The sequence below is a fragment of the Notechis scutatus genome, chromosome 2 (assembly GCF_049901735.1).
Source record: "Notechis scutatus isolate UNSWTSFEM ecotype Mainland chromosome 2, rNotScu1.2, whole genome shotgun sequence".
Lineage (NCBI taxonomy): Eukaryota > Metazoa > Chordata > Lepidosauria > Squamata > Elapidae > Notechis > Notechis scutatus.
Window position 1 is genome coordinate 77,162,161 of NC_142010.1, and position 21,611 is coordinate 77,183,771.

Sequence of the window (21,611 nt, forward strand, 5' to 3'; positions counted from 1 at the left end):
GGAAACTGACAGCAGAAATGTGTAAGAAATGGGTGCTACCCTCCTCTCATTTTATGCAAGTTCAAGTATCAGTCGAATCAGCAAATATTTCGAAAGAGGTGTAAGTTACTGCTATCTACAATTTGATAATATGACATCAGTGGCAGCTTGTATCTGTCATTATAGAGAAGAGAAAATTTGACCAGTCTCCTCTCCCTACTTCTTATGAATAGGCAGCAGCCAAATATTATTAGAAGCATGAAAGTTTGGCTTTTAAAAACCTGAACAATTGTCAGTATTCAAAATTAAAAAGCTAGGAGCCTTTAACTGGTCTCCCTCTCTATCTCTCTCTTTCTCCCTACTGTAATTGGAATTTTTATTCTAGCTGACATCTAGGAAATAGGCCGAAAAGTTTGTAATGTGTGTGCTGAACTATGAATACGTCTGCAAAGCGCTGCAGTACCTTACAATGTTGGTTCTCCCTTTTATTTTCCTTCATGTGTATTGTTAAGTATAACTTTGACCATGCTGGTTAAAAATTTTGAGACTTATGCTTCAAAACACCTAAAGAACAGTGAATAGAGGAAAGCTGCTGTAAAATTTAGAGACAGATGGAAGGAATCTCTCAATGCTTGAATTAAAGTAAAGTATCACATTGCTTTGGAGCCTGGTACATGACACATGGGGGAATCTGATTAGCAAAAAAACCCAAAACAAACCTCACAATTGGAAAGCTAGCATTGGTAAACATCTAGCTTTTCTTGACTCTTTTACTACCACCACTTATATCTGCCTTAGTCCTTGCTACTTGGTCCAACTGGCATGCATAGTCTCTATACAATAGCATTAGAATAGCAATTGTACTTAGACTTTATAGCAGTCTTTAATTGGTTTACAGAGCCAACATATTGCCCCCAACAATCAGGGTACTCATTTTATCAACCTCGGAAGGATGGAAGGCTGAGTAAACCTTGAGCCTGTCAGGATTGAACTACTGGCTGTGGGCAGAGTCCAGCAATACTGGATTCTAACCACTGTGCCACCATGGCTCCTTCAGAGACTTGACTGGATGGACTCCCTTCCTTCCTTCCTTCCTCACTCCCTCCCTTCATTCATTCATTCATTCATCTGTCATCTCTTCATTCCAGAATATTCTGCAAATTGTAGTTCTATTTTCCTCTTTGCAACAGGAAAATGTAAGAAGCATAAAGGCCATTATTACAGTTTAGAAAACTTTCCAATGCGACTTTGCTGGCAGAAAGAATGGGAGGGGGGAATATTAGAACAAAAGATTTGTCATAGACAGAAACATGGTAACAATCCATCTAACCCACATTCTCTTCTTCCTTTGGCTGAATAAAGAGGACAGCATCCTTTGGAATGGTTGTGGCCTGGCATTCAAGAAGACACTGTGCAAACGGGAAAGGAGGGTGACTCAGAGGTAGTGAGCGTTAACGGCATCCGAACAGTCAAGGAAGAAGATTGTGAGGGCACTGATGCAAAGCCCTATTGCAAAGCCTTGACCCTGACTGGGACTCAGGCCAACGACACAGGTTACTACCGCTGTCACTACAAATACATCAATGCCAAAATAGAAGGCACCACTGCTGTCAGCACCTACGTGTTTGTGAGAGGTAAGAGGGGGGAAAAAACTTGCTCGGCCAAACCATGCAGATTAAATCCTTGGCCACAAGCTGTAATAAAGCTTTTTTACAATGTGATGGCAATTCACTATTCAAGAAGTAGATTGATGTAGGATAACTTATGTTCACTTTAAATTTTTATTTTTTTAAAAAAAAGAGAGATGATCCCGCCTTTTGAAATGGAAATGCGGCATCATTTTGAGCAATGCAAGATAGAAATTGTCATGGGAAAATTTACTATAATATTTCTATCCTGAAATTTATCTGTCATTGTGCTTGTTAACTAGCAACACTGCCATCAGGTTCCTATGCCAGGTTGTTTCCTTGTTGCCTACGTAAGTAGAAAGTATTTCAAAAAAATAAAACACGCTGATTTTGCAGTCACACCAGATAATTGGATTCCCCCATTTATATATTTTCATTTTATTCAGTTGTAGTAACAACTTTATTCAAACAGATTCATAGGCAATGTATCACATATATAATAAATGATTGGAAAAGTTAATCTAATACAATAAAGCTAACATCTAATTGTGATGACAAAAGATAATAACTTTTCCATTAAACTTTAAGATCTACTGAGGGTTTTTTTTATATGTACCCATGCCCTGGGGAAAAAATGTATCTGGAATGTCTCAAAAAAGTAAATTAGAAGCCAGACATATCTCTTTAGGAAGGGCATTCCACAGCTCAGGAATTATTTGTAATTATGTAGCATAAGTCTGATAAGAAAGGCACTTATGATAAGGAAAGCACTTTGGGTGTAGCCTTATGGGATACCCTGTTGTATACTTATGAGATAGGAAACATACTGAAAAGGGCTGAAAACAAACTGGCAACCTGTGCACTATTTTAATATTGGAAATATATGAACCATCAAGCCCAGTGGTTAAACGTCTGGCAATTAAGTTTTTCGTTAGAGTTTTTAGATTATCTTCAAGGAAAGCTTAATGAAAAATACTTTATTTCATGAATTTAGATCCCACTTTTTTCTGTAGGTACTAAGATGGCATATGTTTTCTTCCATCTTTCCGTTTTTTTCCCACATGGAAAATAATTCTTGTGAAATAAGCTGAACTGACTGACCCCAAATCACCCACTGAGTTTCTATGGTTGAATGAGAACTTAAAGCTCAATTTATCTGCTACTAGACCCGCATTCTACCCACTATGCCATGCTTAGATTCCTCCAGGAAGTTACCAGAGAAGGAATCATAGTACTTAACTAATTTTCTCTACTAACAGCCTCATCTGGGTGATCAGCCAAAGCTTGTAGAAGAACACATCTGCCTCTACTGACCAAGGGAAATTGAGGGAGTGCCCCCTCATTCAATACAACATTTGATCAAAGACCACTTAATCAGAATGTCACAGCTTTGTCAGGTCTCAATTTTTGATTGTGCACTCTACAGAGAACTTCCCTTGCTGGGTAGCTTAGAAACAACAACAGATAATCAATTATTGGTCCTAATATAGCCAGTTATCAGAACGTACAATTTGTGTTTATAGGCTATTTTTTGCCTAACTATACTTTCAACAAAAGAAAGAGTTGATTGCAAAAAGACAAAAAGGCTGTTGATGTTATTCTGAAATTTTTGAAATATCTGCAAACAGTATTTGAAGAAAGGTGAACGGTTGCCCACAATCCCAGATTGCAAGAGAACACAATATTCCTTTCGTTATAGCACCTATGTAGAATTGCAATCCACCTCTGTGCATTCTAAATATTTATCTGCCGTATCCCTCTGTCATCTGCATACAACTGGTTAAATTTGGCCAAATACAGAGGGAGGGCAAGTTTTAAAAACAAATTAGTATCCATCCTCTTGTGCGATAGATACTGTTGTAGCTGTAGCCTGTTATCTGTGGGATTGAATTACATTGGTGCCTGGGGTGGATGCTTCTGTTGTCCTGGAATTCAGGAGCTTTCGGTTCTATGATGCCCTAGAAATACAGTAGTGGCCCAGGATACCGCTGCTAATTTAAACAAATTGTTTTGGATATAGAATAATAAGTTGTTTTGATAAAAATGGAAACAGAAAGAGATGAAAACATGCATTGCTAGATATGTTAAGGAAAGATTCTCTCCTTCCCCACCCCTCTTACACATTGCTTTTAATAATCATAATTTATGATAGATTTTTCAAGATTTCCAGAATGTTGTAATTTTATCCATGTTTAAAGAAGATAACTTGCCTAGTGAACTAAGTACCATTCAAATAGTATCTTAAGTTTAAAATTAAGAAAGATTGTGCACTATAGCTCTTTCAGATCAAAACCTCTTTATCTGAAATATGTGACTCTTATGTAAACTTTCTTGCTAACATAATACATAACAATAGGATTAGCAGAAAAACATCTGTATTTATTATCTCAATCTTTTTATAATTGTTATCTAAAACACATAGTTTATTCGATATGAAGAATTATTTTTATATGTACTGTATATAAGTTTGATCAAACATGGTGAAATAATGCAAGCTACCACTGCTTGTATTCAGATGGAATGAAAAATATAATACAGTGCTAAAAATACCAAAATACCTATTCACTTCAACTTTGGAAACTAACTAAAAGAACTGTGTTTGCTCCAGATTCTTGTTTAAGGGTTACCGCACAAATAGTCAGCCTTTGTTGGAAAGTATCAGAAAAATAAACCAGTAAGATAAATATATACAATGGTAAGAAGTGACAACTTAAGGATGAAAAGTACTAATATAGTTATTTAATCCTAATAAAATATCTGCCAAAGGTTTTCATTTCGCTTAATTTCCTTCCATATCCTTTGCTAATCTGAGTAATTCTTGCATACAATCAAGATGGTATGTTACATAATTCAGTATTGTTCTCCATTCTCGGATCCAGACTAGCAACATTGATAAGCATCAACAACCAGATATATATTTCATGTATAATGTAGTTACCATATCCTGTACGAACTCTGCATGCTGGCTTTGTGTGTCCAAAATAAGAGTCCATAATAAGGCAGAGGCAAATGTGATGTCTTATGCATTTATCTTGCTGAGTTTCTTGTAATCTGTGAAGTATAGTTCATTACCAATTACTCTTAATTATTTACTATTAGTAATAGAGCTCAGATGCAATTTTTGATTTGTAAGAGTTAAGAGTTATTTCATAATAGAAAAAAAAGGAAGGTTTTCCTGCCTATCACTTCTCTCTTTGAAATCCTCCTTCTATAACTGGCTTCCCCTTCCATATGCCAGTTTTCTTTTGTTTCTTGAGGAGAAACATCTTGGTGCAATTAGGAATATCTAAGTGATGAAACAAGGACGTTCATATCACATTCATGTGGACTTAGCGAACATGTGGTCACATGACTGATCGTTCACATATATGTGTTATTGTGCAACAATGCCACTCTATATATCTAGGAGGGAACCAAAATTGCCACACTGGAACTATGCCAAGGCCAAATATGATGTGATAAAACATATCACACACATATATATGATTGAGTCTCATGTTCCTCAGGTCAATTAGCATGTTTACTTTCAGTGCTATGGAATTCAGCAGAACAACAGTCTTATTACTATTGGAAGCAAATCTTTTAAGGTATAACTGAGCACAGTTGGAGCAAAGTACATTGAAAAATGTATCATTTGTTTATATTTCATGTTACCAATAAAGGAGAATAGTTGTAGCTCAGGGTTGAAATGAAAAATCCTTGATGCTTTCCGGACTTAGTTCTTGGTGCTCTCCTGCAGACGTTTTATTATTCAAACTAGGTAACATCATCACTGACTACCACTGATGATGTTACCTAGTTTGGCTAATGAAATGTTGAAGAAAACAACCAAGTTCAGAGAACAACAAGGACTGCTTGTATTTCATGTTTCTAGACCACCCATTTCCCTCACGGATTTTTTAATTTTGGAACCACCATCAGATATTGCCAGCTATATCCTCGTAGATAACCCCCAAATTTTGAACCACACTAAAGTATTCTGGGCGTTAATAATGTTAACTATTACTTCTTCCCATGCACAAGATGGAATCTCTTTCCCTTCACCTTAAGCACATCTTGGGATCTGTTTTACATGCCTCACTTACCAACATCTCGCCCTTCCTTTGGATAGAGGTATCGCAATGTTTAGGAGACAAGAGCTCACTTTGAAAGAATGCTACTGCTTTTGAGTTATCTGGGTATTAGTGTAGACCACGGACTTTGGGTATTTAGAATCCAATCTAAATTTAATATGGCCAATTAATGCTGAGCTCTTGTGGTTTGCCCACTGAGCAACTGTTGCTGGTATGTCAAAATAAACCATTCTCCGATAACAAACTCAAAATAACAATAGCCAGAGGCATTAGAAGTTTGGCAGGAATTTCCCCTCACAAATGTTAGTTCTTTCTTAATCTAATCTGCCCTTGGTCTTTGCTATGAACATCTGTGGCTGCTCTTCAAATCCATCCTGGAGGAATATTTATATAAAAACACAGAGATGGAATAAAATCCAAAACCTCCAGTCAGAAGCATTTAGTAACAAAGAAGCTGATGTACGGCATTGCCCAGGGATGGGGGGAAATACCTTAAATTGACCTTGCACAATTGTAGGATGATGAAGTAAATTTGTTTTCTTAGTCTATAAATCCATTTTGCTCTTTGTCAGTGTAATCAGAGAGTAAGCTGAGGGCTCGAGGAAATAATGAGCTTCTGGGGAAAAAATGTAAGAATGAATACTTCAGAGAAGGTTGGTTTAGGATAAAGGAGGCCTTGGACAGTTTCTTTTCTGCAGATCTGGGATTGGGCTTCCATTCTTCTACCCTTCCCCCCCAAAAAAATTCTCTATTGCTTACGACGGTTTTGCTATCTAGGCCAATTAATTTCTAATTTAGCTGCTCCGGAGAAAATGTTGTGACAGTAGTTTTGTACTGTTTTCTATAGAGTTGTGTGCTAGAAGGTTCCTTTTGATAGACATGCTTGCCTTATTCTGCCTCCTAACTCCTCAGAATTTCACCCACCCAGTCAATGCTTCACTAGTCCTTGGCATCATCATCCTCTCCCTCTCAGTTTTCAGAGTGGGGCTTTGTCGGTTTCCTATGGTAGCCAGGTTTCAGTGTGTTGCAATTTCTGTAGATTACATGAGCCTCTTGGAAAAGATTGATCAGACTGAGAAGTTGAGGCATGTTTGCCTTTCTATCAGACTGTCAGACCAACATCAAATATTCCATAGCCATTTTATTTTAACAGCTATGAGAATACATCCTTAGATTTTATCTGCCTTTAAAACCATTCAATTTGCTGATAATATCCTCTCTGCAGATTTAAGGTAATAATGATAAATGACACCCTGATTTGTGATCCAGGGACCAGAAGAGAAATCTCATATGCCCAAATCAGTTTATTTATATAATATTGTCAGATGAACGTTATTTTCCTTTCCCCTCTAGTGATTCTGCCACTTTGTGTTTTATAGTGTTATTTTTAATTTTCAAGGTATTTTAGTTGTAACTTTGTATGTTCCATGTGACTGGATGACTAAATGACTAAATAAAAATGCTGTTACTCTCTTGAATCACTTAATATAGAGATTTTCTTGCAAGCCAGCCATCAACTAGAAGGAATATATGTACTCAGGTTGAAAGCCGTCGGAAAGAATATCTATTTTAAATAAATAAATAAAATTTAAATTTCCAATATATGCTTCATCATTTATTTATTTTTATAAAAGGGATTATTTAAAGTCAAATGTGAATTGACTGCTTATTTATTTAGTACTACCCATGTGTGTAGTGCTTTATAGAGAGCAGTTCAATGCAACTATTTTCCAATTGTTAAGTGCCTGGGTTTGTTCGTACTTTTACTATATCTGCATATAATGTACTTTTTATGTACATCACTGTACATCTGTGCAGTGATAAGTATTAATTATCCTGTAGCCGTTGTATGTCACACAGATATTAACAAAACACTGAATTGTTAAGGTTTTTATTCAGAGAAGCCTGTGGGTTTTTTTATTGTCCCGATGTTTTGACTGGGCACAGTAGGGATTTTACCATTTGTCTATTTATCTACATTTGTATAGCCATCCATCTTACATAGTGACTGGGGGCTGGGGGGAATACCTAATAAAGTACATAAAAACAATTATAAAATACAATTTCAATTAATAACTAATAAAAACCAAGGTAGAAACTACAAAAAATGCAGCATGTCCAGAAAGCATAGAGGAGTGGATCTGGATAACTGTCATACAGCCATCTAAAGGCTTTACTCAAACATTTATTTATTTATTTATTTATTTATTTATTTATTTATTTGATTTGCCAATTGTTTACAAGATAGTAAGTATAAGTGTATACATAGTTGTGGATACATGAAATGGGTACATATAAGAAAAATAAAAGAATAAGAGAAACAATAGGACAGGGACAGTAGGCACGTTGGTGCGCTTATGCACGCCCCTATGGGATTCCCAGGCTCATTGGCAAAACATGCTTTGAGAGGACCTTACAGAAGATAACAGGGTTGGGACCAGCCTCACCTTGGGGGGCGGCATGATTTTAGTTTATTAGCACTAACCAAGGCAATAGTAGAAAAGACATGATTTAATTCAAAATTAGAACAAAATACATAATCCAAATTATAAGAGACGCGGTGGCACAGTGGTTAGAATGCAGTACTGCAGGCTACTTCGCAGTTTGGCAGTTCGATTCTCATTGGCTCAAGGTTGATTCAGCCTTCCATCCTTCCAAGGTCAGTAAAATGAAGACCCAGATTGTTGGGGGCAATGCACTGATTCTGTAAACTGCTTAAAGAAGGCTGTAAAGCACTGTGAAGCAGTATATAAGTCTAAGTGCTATTGTTATAAGTAAATCTTGAGTCCACTTCCACAATGAGATGGTGACCCATGAGATGGCATGTTTGTGAGAACCATCTGATAACTTGTATACGATAAACATTGGGGTTGGAGTTTTTAATTGAAGCACTAAGCATTAGCATAATCCCATATGAATAAAAATAGTTTGTTTTGGTCCAAGTAAGGTTGCCTATAGAGAAATCTCTTACCATCTCACTTGATTTTTATGTGCTTTGGCTATGAAGTGTGAGAAAGTACAATAGAGATATGACCTGACCTAACCTAGCCCGAACCCTATATAGTAATTACAGACATGGAATTTAAGTTTATATCAAGCCTAACACAAACATAAATATGAATAATATCTAAACACTCCTATTCCACAGTTTGGATCATGTTTTATAAAAGTGCTTATACATTTATTTATTTTTCCAAGCTTGGTATCATTCCTTACAGCAATTAACTAAAAAATGAAAACAGATTCTAGAAACTCATCACATTATCCTTATTTTTTTGCTGAAATTCCCTCCACCTTCTACATTTTCTACATTCTTTCCTTCTCAGATTTTGAACAGCCATTCATTAATAAACCGGAGACTCTTCTTATCTACAAGAAGGAAAATATATGTGTCCCATGCCTGGTATCCATTCCAGATCTTAACATCACTTTGTTGTTGGTAAGCAGTGATTTTTTTCCAGAAAGATTCAGGATCCTACCTTATTGGCAAGCCTTCCCAGTACGAACAGAAATTGGGGATAAAAAACATTCAGGAGGTAATAGAGAGAAATAAAAAATAAAGTGAAGCTGTTAAGACTATGACCTTTAAAAAGTTCTAGACTCTGCTAAAACGTTGACCTTTGAAAAATTTCTCCCCCAAATACCATGTTTTTCTTTTCCTTTTGGTCTTTGTTTGCTTTTGTATTGCTGTCTTTGGATTTTCTGTGGATTACGTTACCATGTTAATGATCTTCCTGGAGAAACCTAAAACCACAACACAGAGGTTTTTAGTAAAAGAGAAGAAATTTGTGGAGGCAACAAAAATTTTTTCATTGGTATTGTTTTTTTTCTAAGGCAATTCAAGAAGGACAGTTTTTAGAAATTGCAGTGTTTTTGAGAAGGTTATAAGGGCTACTTCTTACAACTTTTGCTCTTCTTATTTCTTATAACTTAAAGCTATATTCAGCTTTGTTCTCAGCTAATTATTTTCATTGGCAAATATATTAAATGATACCTTGCCCAAAGCCAAGGATATGAATTCACAAGCCATATAGTGTTTTCATTTTTAGTATCCTGCTCAGGAATTGCTGCTATCTGCTGATAATATTTCGATCACATTAAATATTTCACTTTTCCTCTTTTTTTAAAAAAATAATTGCTTTGTTCTCTAATAGAAGCCATTCCAGTTCATTGGGATAATAATTGCTTAATAAATGATTCATTAGAATTACTGTAGATAGAATTCACAAAGGGAGGTGCTTGTGGAGATAACAGCAAAAAATGAACAAAACTACAAATGATGCTTTATTTTATCAACAAGACAAACCCCAAAACAGGAACTGGCTGCAAAAGCCATGTGGTGGAGAAGTTGTGGAAATTGTCCCTGCATTTCTAAACAGAGTTCCCAAAATGTTATTCTAGACAACTTCGGTCATCTATCCTGATGGAAAGAACATTCTCTGGGACAACAAACAAGGAATGCTGGTCCCCACTCTCCTGATCAAGGATTCCTGGTATGTTCAGTGTGAAACTCTCATTGATAAGAAACCCTTCAAATCTAGTTTCTTCATTGTCCACATTGCAGGTGAGTTTGGGAACTGTTTGTTCTGCAACTGTTATATAAAATTGCAACTGATAAAGTGTTATAACCCTGGTTTAAGCAGTGGTTAGGTCATCATTTCAGAGGAGGAACATCAGGCATGAATCTTAATCCCAGTCCACAAACTGGTCACAGAACCTCTGGGGCAGAGATACTTTTCTCATCCTGAAGAACCATGAAAAAATCCAAATATATCTAATTCCATCTGATAAAGATTGGAGTGACAGCGCTCAATGATGAAATACATGCTTTTAAACATAGGCAGTGACACCTTCACAATCTTAATTTCATCCCGCTTCCATTATTTCTCCATATTTTTCCATCCTAGAATATTCTTTAAGGAGGTAATGCACTATAACTTCACACCTCACTTTCTCTTAGCTCTTTGACCTCTTTTCCTATTTCTCAAATGAACATTAAAAGTTTTAAGTCTCTCTTTCTCATTCTCTCTCTCCCTTCCTCTCTCTTCAATATATGCCCTTCCCAAGAAACATCTCAACTTATCCCAATCATTAATTATCACTTTTCCATAACAACACATATTTTTAACTTGCATGTTGCTAACAACAATATAGTTGTACTAATACAGAGGCTTATATATAAACATAAAAAGCATGCATACATTAAGGAGTAAACAACTGTTGCTGACAGAAATTATTGCAGAATTAGAGGAAAGTAAAATAGCATTAAAATTGAAGGGGAATAAAAGCCTTGGTACAAATAAAATTTTATATATAAATATATATTTAATACAATGGTACTTGTCACTGTTTTTCATGGCAAAATACTTTACAAGGCGTATTACTTATCCAGAAATGCATTTGTTCTGTGGTTTTGGCCACAGAACTTTTGGGCAATTGTAGGATGGTGCTTATTATATAAGAAAGAGATTATTGTTTTTAGGCAAGAATATAAATGTTCACTCCAAAAATTGCATGAGAATACAGTTGAATGGCAAATAATTTATCAAATGTAAGTAAATGAGCCTAGAATGCCAGTGAATCTGCAGTGTGTAATTTTACCTGACATAGTAGAAGAACTTTATTGTCATTGTACGAGTACAACGAAACTGTAGATGCACCCCAGCAACTGTTCGCAATACAATGAAACCAATTTTACAATAGTAAATACAATAGTACCATTTTAGTCACTTAAAACAAAAATTCTGTTTCCCAAGGAAATATTGAATTCTATTTGTTTAAATAGTTTTCTTTTTCTTACTACATTTTCTACCAGGCAATGAGCTTTATGATATTCAGCTGTTTCCAAGGAAGGCCATGGAGCTATTGGTGGGAGAAAAACTAGTTATCAACTGCACAGTATGGGCTGAATTTGATTCAGGAGTTAATTTCCAGTGGGACTACCCTGCAAAACAAGTATGAATTAACATTTGTTTTTATTTCCTTTTTAGCCTCTATAGTTAATATGTCTTAACTTATTCTTGTTATTGGTCTAAAGAGGAGGGAGGGAGGGAGGAAGGAAGGAAAGAAGGAAAGAAAAGTTTTCAATGTTCCCTGCTAGCTTCCCACAGGGAAATTCAATGGGAAAGATGGCAGGAAATTGAAACTTGCTCTTGCTACCACTGCTTTTTTGCCCACATGTGCTCATTCTGAACCAAAGACTCAATGGGCCATGGATTGTCTAGTTTTGCATCCAATTTCTACTCCCAAATTCTTTTTCAGAGTAGCCCCACGTAGAACATTATACAACAGTCAAGGCTTGGATAATGTTGTGAAATATGCTCTTCATCATAATCACCACCTGCAAATCCATTGAGGTGATGAACTGCTAGAGCTCCCAATGGGTGAACCTGTTCTTTCAGGAGGAGGTTCTTTTACTAAAATAGATTATAGCTTTGTCTCCCAAGTGCAGCTATCCAACTACATCATTGTAGCTTCTGATGCTAATATTTTTTTAAATAGACAAGGACAAGAACAACTTAGTTAATTTTTTTAAGAGTTCTTAAACTGCACCTTCATCTACCTCTACTATTTTCAGTGTGAATCCTGCTGATTTGTAGCATTTAATACATGTTGTGAAATGCATCCACAACAAGTTAAATGTCTTGTTGGTCAGACCAAGAACTCACTTCACTAAAGCCATGCTGTCCACATTGTTACTATGTTCATTGTGATTTCTGTTTAGATATTTACTTTGAGCAAGAGCTATTACTTGGAATATGGTTGGACTTGCCATGAAAAGACAAAAGTACCCTCTGACAAGTTACTTTGGCACCTTGGCTGACCTTTGACTCTTTCCTCCAAATGTGTCTCATTGTCTTTTTCAGTATTCGTCCTCTTGATGCCAGTGTTCCAAGTAACAAATTCCGAAACAGACAACTCTGAGACAATCACCTTCTCAAAGTTCCACTTTATTAGAGAGGTCATATTGGCACATCGGGGAAAACCTGAATCTCAGAGTTCAGGGTTTTCCCTTCCCCAAAAGAAAATCAAAGATCCATCCCCTGCCTTCATCAGCCCATCACATGGCCCAATCATGTCTTCATCCCATCTGGAGACTATCCCCAGTCACTCTCCTCTCCTCCAGGTGCAGGGTGAAACATCCTTGACTCTCCTAGAAAAGAATGTTGTTGTGGCTATCTTCCACTGCTCCTTAAAACCCCCCCTACCAAATTCCCACTAAATGTGGCAGCCTAGAAGCTGCCGAAGAAAATTGGCTTCCCAGGCTAATACTTGACTTCTTGTTATATAGGGAGTTTTACAGAATTGGAGAGTCCTTGATGCTCTCTGAGCTTGCTTGTTTTCTTGCAGACATTTCATTATGTTAACTATCACTGATGATGTTACCTAGTTAGGGTAATTAAACATCTGCAAGAAAACAAGCAAGCTCAGACAGCACCAAGGATGCCTCATTTCAACCCTGAGCTACAAATATCCTCCTTTATTGGTTTACAAAACAGGTGCTAGAATTTCATATCCTTACTGTTGGACAATTTTTCACATGATTAAAAGAATACTTTTCAAAAACTCACCAAATATAATGTTAATGTATAAGGACCTAGTTTTCCTTGACATCCTGGGGGGGAAATATTTTGCAGATAGTAATGTTTATATGAGTTTCCAGCTATAGTATCAAACTGGTTTAATGGTCATGAGAGCAAAATCTTTGAGAGAGACAATCCATCTTGTAACAAGAAAAGCTGTGGGTTTTATGCCTTTGAATTTCATTTCTTTTAATATCAACTCTCTTTTCTCTTCCCATATTTCTTCTGGCAGATGAACCGGAAAGTCATAGAACTGCCTGAAAGGCGGTCCCAGCAAACCCATACTGAACTCTCCAGCATTTTGGTCATCCAAAATGTGAGCCAACAGGACCTGGGAAAATATACATGCAAGGCTAACAATGGGGAGCAGAACTTGAAGGAGAGCATAGATGTCATCGTGCATGGTAAAAAAACACTAACTCAGACTAAGAAAACCTTTTAGGTTCTTTCAGATTCTTGTTAGCGCCTATCAAAACTGTGATAGGACTATAATTCCCAGCAGGACAGTTAACCTCTGAGGAAGTATCTAGTGCTTTGGCTAGAAAAAATGAAAAATGTGGCCTTGGGAAGGATTTGAGGTGGTATGTTGCCATATATGTTGTTCTCCAAGTGAGATTTAATGAAATAACCTTATCAGAAGAAACATCAATATGGGATTTAAAGTACTAATGGTCAAGGGAAATTAGTGGGAGTTAAGAATAGAAAAGAATTCAAGGTGGGCTGGATTTTGACCTCTTGTGGGCGTGAAGGGACTCATGACTGATGACACATTTGATCCCTCCCTCAGGCTCAGCCTGGTCATCTCCTACAGTAAATGATGTATTGTTTGGTACTTAATGTATCAAGAAGTTGTTCAATTGCCCTCCATGGTCCTAGGATAGGTGTGTGCATGTTACTTTACAGAGAACAACGAGTGCAATGGCTTTTGAATAATCACCCTTTTTTAATGTCAAAAAGCAATAAATACGTTAGCTTCTGGTGTTTTTCATCCATGTTGTTGACCTTAAAACAGTTTAGCTTCAGTTTCATATACTGCATACAGAACTTATACTGGATAACAGTGCAGCTAAAATTGGAAAGTTAAGGTTTACGTGTCTTGGAAACATCTGGATGTCCAAGAGCTGCAGATGGTATATTTATTTATGAATTTATTATGTATTTTTTGGCCACCCCCATTTTTCCTGTCAGTATCTATGACTGGCACATTGCTCAGCATTCCATATACAACTGAAGATAATCTTTGGCCTAAAGAACATTGTGCACACTATTGTAGGAAATGTGTAAGATTAATCATTCATAAATGCCCATTCAAAAACACTTCTTTGCTTGAACAGGAATACTCTTGGCAAAAGAAGTATAAAGCATTCAATTAACTTCTATGATGAAGTAATATTTATTTATTTATTCTCAAATTGATGCCCTTTTTTTCCCCAGTATATAAAGCAGCTTAAAATAAACAAAAAATGTAGGATACAAATCATAACAGAAAAATCTAAACTCAAATCTATCAATCAATTAATTAATAGTAAATCTTAGCAAAAAAAGGATATTAACCTTCTTACTAAATAGGAGAACATGAACCAAATGCCCCTCCTTAGCTAGACCATTCTGTTGCCTGGGAATCAGACAGGAGAACGCTCCTTTCTATATACTCAAATACAAAGTTTCTGGCAATACTCTGGGAGCATCCTTCAAATGTCATTTTCTCCTGATCTGAATAACTGGACTGCTTCTTAAATAAGCACATTAGCATTCCTAGTATTTTTTTTAAAAATCAGCCAGCGTAGCACTGTGTTTTTGTGGCAAAAAATGTAAATTGGTGTATCATTTTTATGTCTGGAAAAAAGCAAAGATCTCGTGTGTGGATCTACATCCATAAAATTATAATTTTTCTGTGGAATAGATATCTCTGCTCTTGCATCAGCTACTGGGTTTAACAACTTTGACGCTGTTTTTTCTTCTTCTCCTTCTTGTTTTTCTTCATCCAACTGGTTTTTACAGAGAAGCCATTTATCTACGTGGAAAGGAAAAAGGGCCCAGTGATAGAAGCAACAGTGGGAGACGAAATTGTGAAACTACCAGTAAAAGTGGTTGCTTATCCCCAGCCTGAGTTCCAGTGGTAATACATTCTTTTTAGCACACAAAGTCTTCTTTGGATTTAGGGGGAGGGAATTAGAAAAGAGAAAAACCACTACAGGTAGTCCTCAACTTACCTGACTTTGTTTGTTTGTTTATTTTAGAAAAATTATATTGCCGCCTATTCACACTCAAGGCAGCTTACATGAATTTATGATTTTTTTTGTGGCAATCATTAAGTGAATAACTGCTATCATTAAGCTAATTTACTATTCATTATGGGGCATTTTGCCAAAAAAAACAAAAGTAAACACTGTTTACTAATTGCAATCACATGGCCAGTGAGGTTGCAAGTGGCTATAAATGGGGTGTGTTGCCTAGCACCTGAAATGCCACCATGACTCCCAGAGTTCATAACCAGTCTGGAGGTGCTAAATTGGGGAAATTTCCATAAATAGTTCACCTTCCCTTTCTCCCTCCCCCCAAATAGCAATATACCAATGATGAATGAGTGCATGTATCTTTTTTTGGGGGGGGGGGGGATGGTGCTTCTCAGCAGATTCAGAGAAAGCTTTTCTTAAGGGGAAAATGAAGGAAAAGGGTGTTTTTCAGAAATTCTTCATTTCATTGGCTGAAGCTCCATGGCTACCTTTTAGAAGCTTAAGCTATATGCATACCTTCTTTCTCCGCTTCTGCCCAGGTTTAAGGATGGAAAGTTAATTTCCAACAGGCAATCTCAATATTCCCTCCAGATCAAGGATGTGGCAGAGCAAAACTCTGGCTCTTATACACTGGTCCTGAAGAATGGGTTGGCTGGACTGGAGAAGAGCATTAACCTTCAACTGGTAGTTAACGGTGAGGAAGAACCAGATGACTTACGAGAAGAGAAGTCTTCAGGCATATAGCACTTAAATCAATATTCCCAATTTGTTTTATTCCATGAAAATCGTTTCCCAAATCTTCCCAACTTAGGCATGATTTTAATTGCATTTTTTGGCATCGGAGGGTGGTTTTTAAATAGGACCCAAGGTCTGGGGTGGATCAGAATCCTGGATGGACAGATGAAGAGCCTGTTAGTGTCATTTGTGATGGAGGGAAGGCGATTATGGGCATCAGACATCCCAGTTTAAAAATAAAGAGATAAAAGCCAACAGTTCTACTATCGCAATACGACTTAGACTTATATGCCGCTTCACAGTGCTTTACAACCCTCTCTAAGTGGTTTACAGAGTCAGCCTATTGCCCACAAACAATCTGGCTCCTCATTTTACCAACCTTGGAAGGATGGAAGGCTGAGTCAACCTTGAGCCTGGTGAGGCTCGAATTGCCGAACTGCTGCCAGCTGGCAGTCAGCAGAAGTAGTCTGCAATAACAAAATAATATGTAGTCTAGACTGTACATCAACATACAGTTAATCCTTCTCATGTGACCACGATTGGGACCAGAATTTCCATTGTTAAACAAGGCAGTTGTAAGTGTTTTTAACACTGATTTTACAGTTTTATTTGCCATGGTTGTTTAGCAAATCACTGCAGTTGTTAAGCAAACATGGCTTAAGTGCATGGTCATTAAACGAATCTAGCTTCCCCCATTGACTTTGCTTGTTGAAAGCTGGGTGGGAAGGTCACAAAATAGTGATCACATGATTCTGGGTCTATTGTACATGCTTCCTGGTTGCCAAGCACCTGAATTTTGATTACATGACCAGGGAGATGCTAAATGAATGGTTGTAAGTTGAGAACTACCTGCATTTCCTTGGATTTGTACAAATAGTCCTTGACTTACAACAGTTTATTGAGTGACCATTCAAAGTTACCACACAATGGAAAAAAAGTGACATGAACATTTTTCACACATACAAACTGTGGCAGCGCCCCCATAGTCATATGATTAAAATTCGGATACTTGGCAACTGACTCATATTTACGACAGTTGCAGTGATCCAGGGTCATGTGATCAACTTTTGTGACCTTCTGACGAGCAAAGTCAGCGGGGAAGCCAAATTCACTTAACAACCATGATACTAATTCAACAACTGCAATATTCACTTAACAAATGAGGCAAGAAAGGTCATAAAATGGAGCAAAATTAACAAATTTCTCACTTAGCAACAGAAATTTTGGACTCAATTGTGATCGTAAGTCGAGGATTACCTGTAGTATGTTGTTTTGTCTTTCTTCATCTCTCAGTGTAATAATTCAGGATCATTTTTGCCATGTTACATTGGGCAAGCATGACATGCTAAATTTGGAGTAGGAGGAGTTGATTGGTGCTAGGCCATTTCCTCTCTGTGGATAGAATGAAATTTTATATGAAAGCTGCAACCAGGTTTATCTTTTTTCTTTCTTTATTATTTTTAGCTGTATTATTTTTATTTCTGTTGATGGTTTTATTTTGAATTTACTAGGGTACTTTACCTTTTTACTGGGCAGTGTGAGAGCATATTTAAAAGTTTTTGGAAGTTAATTCTTCCCAAGAGAATAATATGGATGACTAAAAGGAGTAGCAACAATTCAAAATTAGAGGGAGTTGGCCTGTTGGCTTTTGACATGTGAGTTGAAAAGAAAGGCATAAGCGGTCACCTAAAAGGGCAAATAATAAGACTGATATTTTATCACAATTATGATTTCAGTTCCTCCACAAATCCTTGAGAAAGAAGCTTCTTCACCAAACATTTATTCTCGTAAAAACCGTCACGTACTTACCTGCACTGTCTACGGCATTCCAGCTCCAGAAAAGATACAATGGCAGTGGAGGCCTTGGACACCTTGCCGAATGTTTCCCCAACACAGTCTGTAAATGTCTTTCTTTTTAAAATATTCACTGAATTTTCAATATAGCACAAGGTGCAAAAATATGACAGGTCTGTTCAGGCTAGTGTGCAAAGTCAACCACATTGAAGCCACTTCAGTTGCATCACATGGCTGCTCTTTCTGGACAGTAAGCCTTTTGGATGCAATTGAAGGTTTGTGCAATCTGGCTTTATTGTATGAAAGGAGTTTGGACAGTGATAGTGGAATACTCTTACATTATATAATCTGTCCTTGGTTTAGTAAAGGCAGGACCATAATATTGACCAAGAGCTAGGTCAGGTCTCTTTTTATGTTTAAAAATCACATGGAAAAGACTGGACTCGAAAATTTCAGATTGGAACTGAAAGCGTGCTGTTGACAGAGGAAGGCTTTAAGTTCTTCCATCCTTGAACATCCTATTTCTACAGCTGTGGATTTGGATTCAGAGAGGTCTTTTAACACCTCCAATCAAGTGCAATATCTAGCACCTCCTAACAGGGTCTTAACCCAAATGGGTCTTTTGCCAAGTTGGTGTGGCAGGTTTACAGAGTTGCCAATTGGCAGTTGCGTGAGCACCCCATGTAGTCCATTGCACCTTTTCTTCTTGTCCAAAATAATGCAGGATCCTGTTATTTTCTGTTTAGAGAAAACACAGTATTATGATTGTTTGTACAAAGTAAGAGAAAAAAGGAGAAATGGCAGCTCTGTAGGATTTTTTTTTAATGTTCATCTATAGAAAATTCTATATGTTCTGGCTGAAGATTACTAAATAGAAAATAATAGAAAAATGTTTTAATGTTTGATTTAAAAGCAGACTTCGAAGATTAATGGGAAAGTTTTCAGAAGTGTATTTCAGTAGCTTTATTACTCACCAAAATAATACATGAACTCAATCTATTCATGCCATTTGTAATCCTTATCCCTTAAACGATTCTATTAATATTAAGATATAAGACTTTTATATGAGTAAATGGAAGGTGATATTTAAAGTTAAAGTAAACTCCCTTGTAGTTCGATGAAAGCTGATAATCAAGTCTAGCAGAGACTTTATAGTAGGTTTGTACATATTTAACACTATTAAATTCCAAAACTGATTATTGACAGATGCTGGAAATACATTTTCTATTTGTTAACATAAAGGAAAAACACTCTTCTGATAAACATATAAGCTGTATCCTTGCTATAACAAAAAACTCAGTAAGCTTAATAAAAAAGTGTAAGTAAAAAAAGTTTCATATTTGATTTTCAAGCCATAGTAAATCAAGAGAATTTGTGTAAATCAAGAGTTTTTCTCTAGAGGCTTTAAGATATATATATATATATAATATATATATATAATGTAATATATATATAATGCTCTTGTTCTTGCTTCATCAAGCCTATTTGTTTCTCAGTCCAATTGGAAAAGCACAATAATTCAGATATTACAAATGATCCCGAGGAACTCTTAAATGGACCACACAGAACTGTAATTTAATCTATTGCATAACAAAATTAATATCAGTTGCTGGGAAATCACAGCAAAAAAGTAATCATTTCTTATATTCTGTGGTTGGTCTTCTAGTTGGCCATGGTGGGAAGCTGGAATCAGAATTGGATTATTCATCTGGGCTCTTATAGAAGATTCCATTTGTATGCAAGTTTTAGGCAAATTTTAGATACCACAATGATTAATTGCAATATTAAGGGCTGGATAATATCTAAATATATAAGTGAAAAGAAATATAGAAATACATGTGGAAAATCTTCACTGCTTTTGTAAGTGGAAATTCAGCCGCTGCTTGTCAAAGTGGAATCTAAAATCTCAACTAAAATGGTTTTGGACACAGAGATGTGTGTGTTTAAAGCAGAAAGCCAAATTAGTTATAAGACAACAAACTAAATAATTTTCTAAAGTAAAGAAGATGAGTGAAAATAAATAATTTCTAAAAGAATAATATTAGGAACTCAGCAGCTACATAGAGGAAATCAGATTTGTAAAAGGAATTAATGGAACATTTGAATTTAAGTCAGTATTTTTTAAAAAAAATTGCTGAGAGAGTACTATTTGGTTTAAACAAACATTGTGTTAAGACATAGTTTGTTCAATTATGATTTATTAAGTAAATAAATGGCTGTGGTCTCATAGTTTGATAAACCTTAAACCAACAACATATGGCTTAGCACAGTGTGTCAACCCTGTATGGTATTTGAAACCAAATGTCAGACTATTTGAGAAGTCCATACTGCTAGAAGAAGTGAGAAGAAAAAGAAGATGATGACCAGCAGCAAGATGGATGGTCTTGTTTACAGTGGTGATGGAGAAACATTGGGAAACCTGAAAGGCCAGTTTGGGGACAGTTCATTCTAGAGCTTTATTGGGTAGCTACTAACAATTGACACTGAATTAATCAAATAAATCAAGAAAGTCGGGCAGTTGCTAAAAGAAGCTCCTGAAATCTTATGACTTCTCATAGCCTACTTAATGTAGGCTGAGAGGCAGACAGGTTAACCACTTTTTTTCTGGTCAGTTTAGCATAAGCAGATATATGGATAATGCAACTTTGTAAAAGCTACCTTCTAGCCTCAGTGTTATGATGCTTGGCCTGTTCTTTATGACTCTCTTACATTTTAGCTTTGTCTAGGGTTTTTCCTGGTTGTCCAGTTTATGGATTTTTGTTTTACATGGAAGCATTGTTTAACAATACATGCTAGACCCCAATACAGTGAAATTCATTTTTGGGACAAAGACAATGAAAGGATCTCTATCTCAAGATGGCTAATGCACAGGAATCAAACTGTCCCCTTCTTCCTTCAATTAGGACAATGGGCAGCAAACATTTATTATTGTTGAGGCAGAAAGGGGCCTCTACAGTTGAAGAGAGTGTGATAGCAAGTATCACTGACCCAGAAGGAAGTGGAGCATCTATAAAAATACCAATGTCATAACTATGTAGTGTGACTGGTTAAGGAAATCAGGGCATTTCCAGTCCCATCAGAATTATTTGTAGCTCTGTCAAAAGGAAGAGGAGCTAGTGATTTATGAGCACTGTCTTCCAAGGCCACAACTTTTCTGCTTATCCCACTTCATAATGATTTCCTGTTTTTAAAAACAGGTTCTCATTTGTGCTGTGTACTGAAATACAAAAAGTTGTTTTCTGCTCATCATCTGTACTGAACACATATAACCATTATGTTCTTGATATGTTCAAATTTTCCAAGGACTCTGCCCACATACGGTACTTGTAGTTATCTTCTTTCTTTGAATGTTTTCTTCTTTTGCACTTTCCCAAAAGTGGTATCTGCTGGTCATTGGATATCAAGATTCTGTAAATTCTTTACGGCTGCCAATCCTATTAAAGCTGCCTGAGTTAACAGCCATCATAATAAACATGGAGAAATGTTATAACAAATGATAAATTGTATGGAGGTCTATTTGTATTCTTCCTTTCTTGCTACTAATCAATTTTAGTAGATGTCCCCAACATTCTGGCCTCATTA

General features: G+C 36.4%; 1 protein-coding gene across 2 annotated transcripts in view; it reads left to right on the forward strand.

Annotated features, from left to right (window-relative positions):
• The window catches only part of FLT4 (fms related receptor tyrosine kinase 4), a 107,126-nt gene that overhangs the window by 35,737 nt on the left and 49,778 nt on the right, over positions 1-21,611 (forward strand). For both annotated transcript variants that reach the window (XM_087955187.1, XM_026686267.2), the window contains exons 3-10: positions 1,342-1,613; positions 9,007-9,119; positions 10,082-10,244; positions 11,496-11,635; positions 13,496-13,667; positions 15,265-15,382; positions 16,040-16,194; positions 17,972-18,134. In XM_087955187.1, coding sequence (XP_087811313.1) covers positions 1,342-1,613; positions 9,007-9,119; positions 10,082-10,244; positions 11,496-11,635; positions 13,496-13,667; positions 15,265-15,382; positions 16,040-16,194; positions 17,972-18,134 — 1,296 coding nt within the window. The remainder of the gene's footprint in view (positions 1-1,341; positions 1,614-9,006; positions 9,120-10,081; positions 10,245-11,495; positions 11,636-13,495; positions 13,668-15,264; positions 15,383-16,039; positions 16,195-17,971; positions 18,135-21,611) is intronic.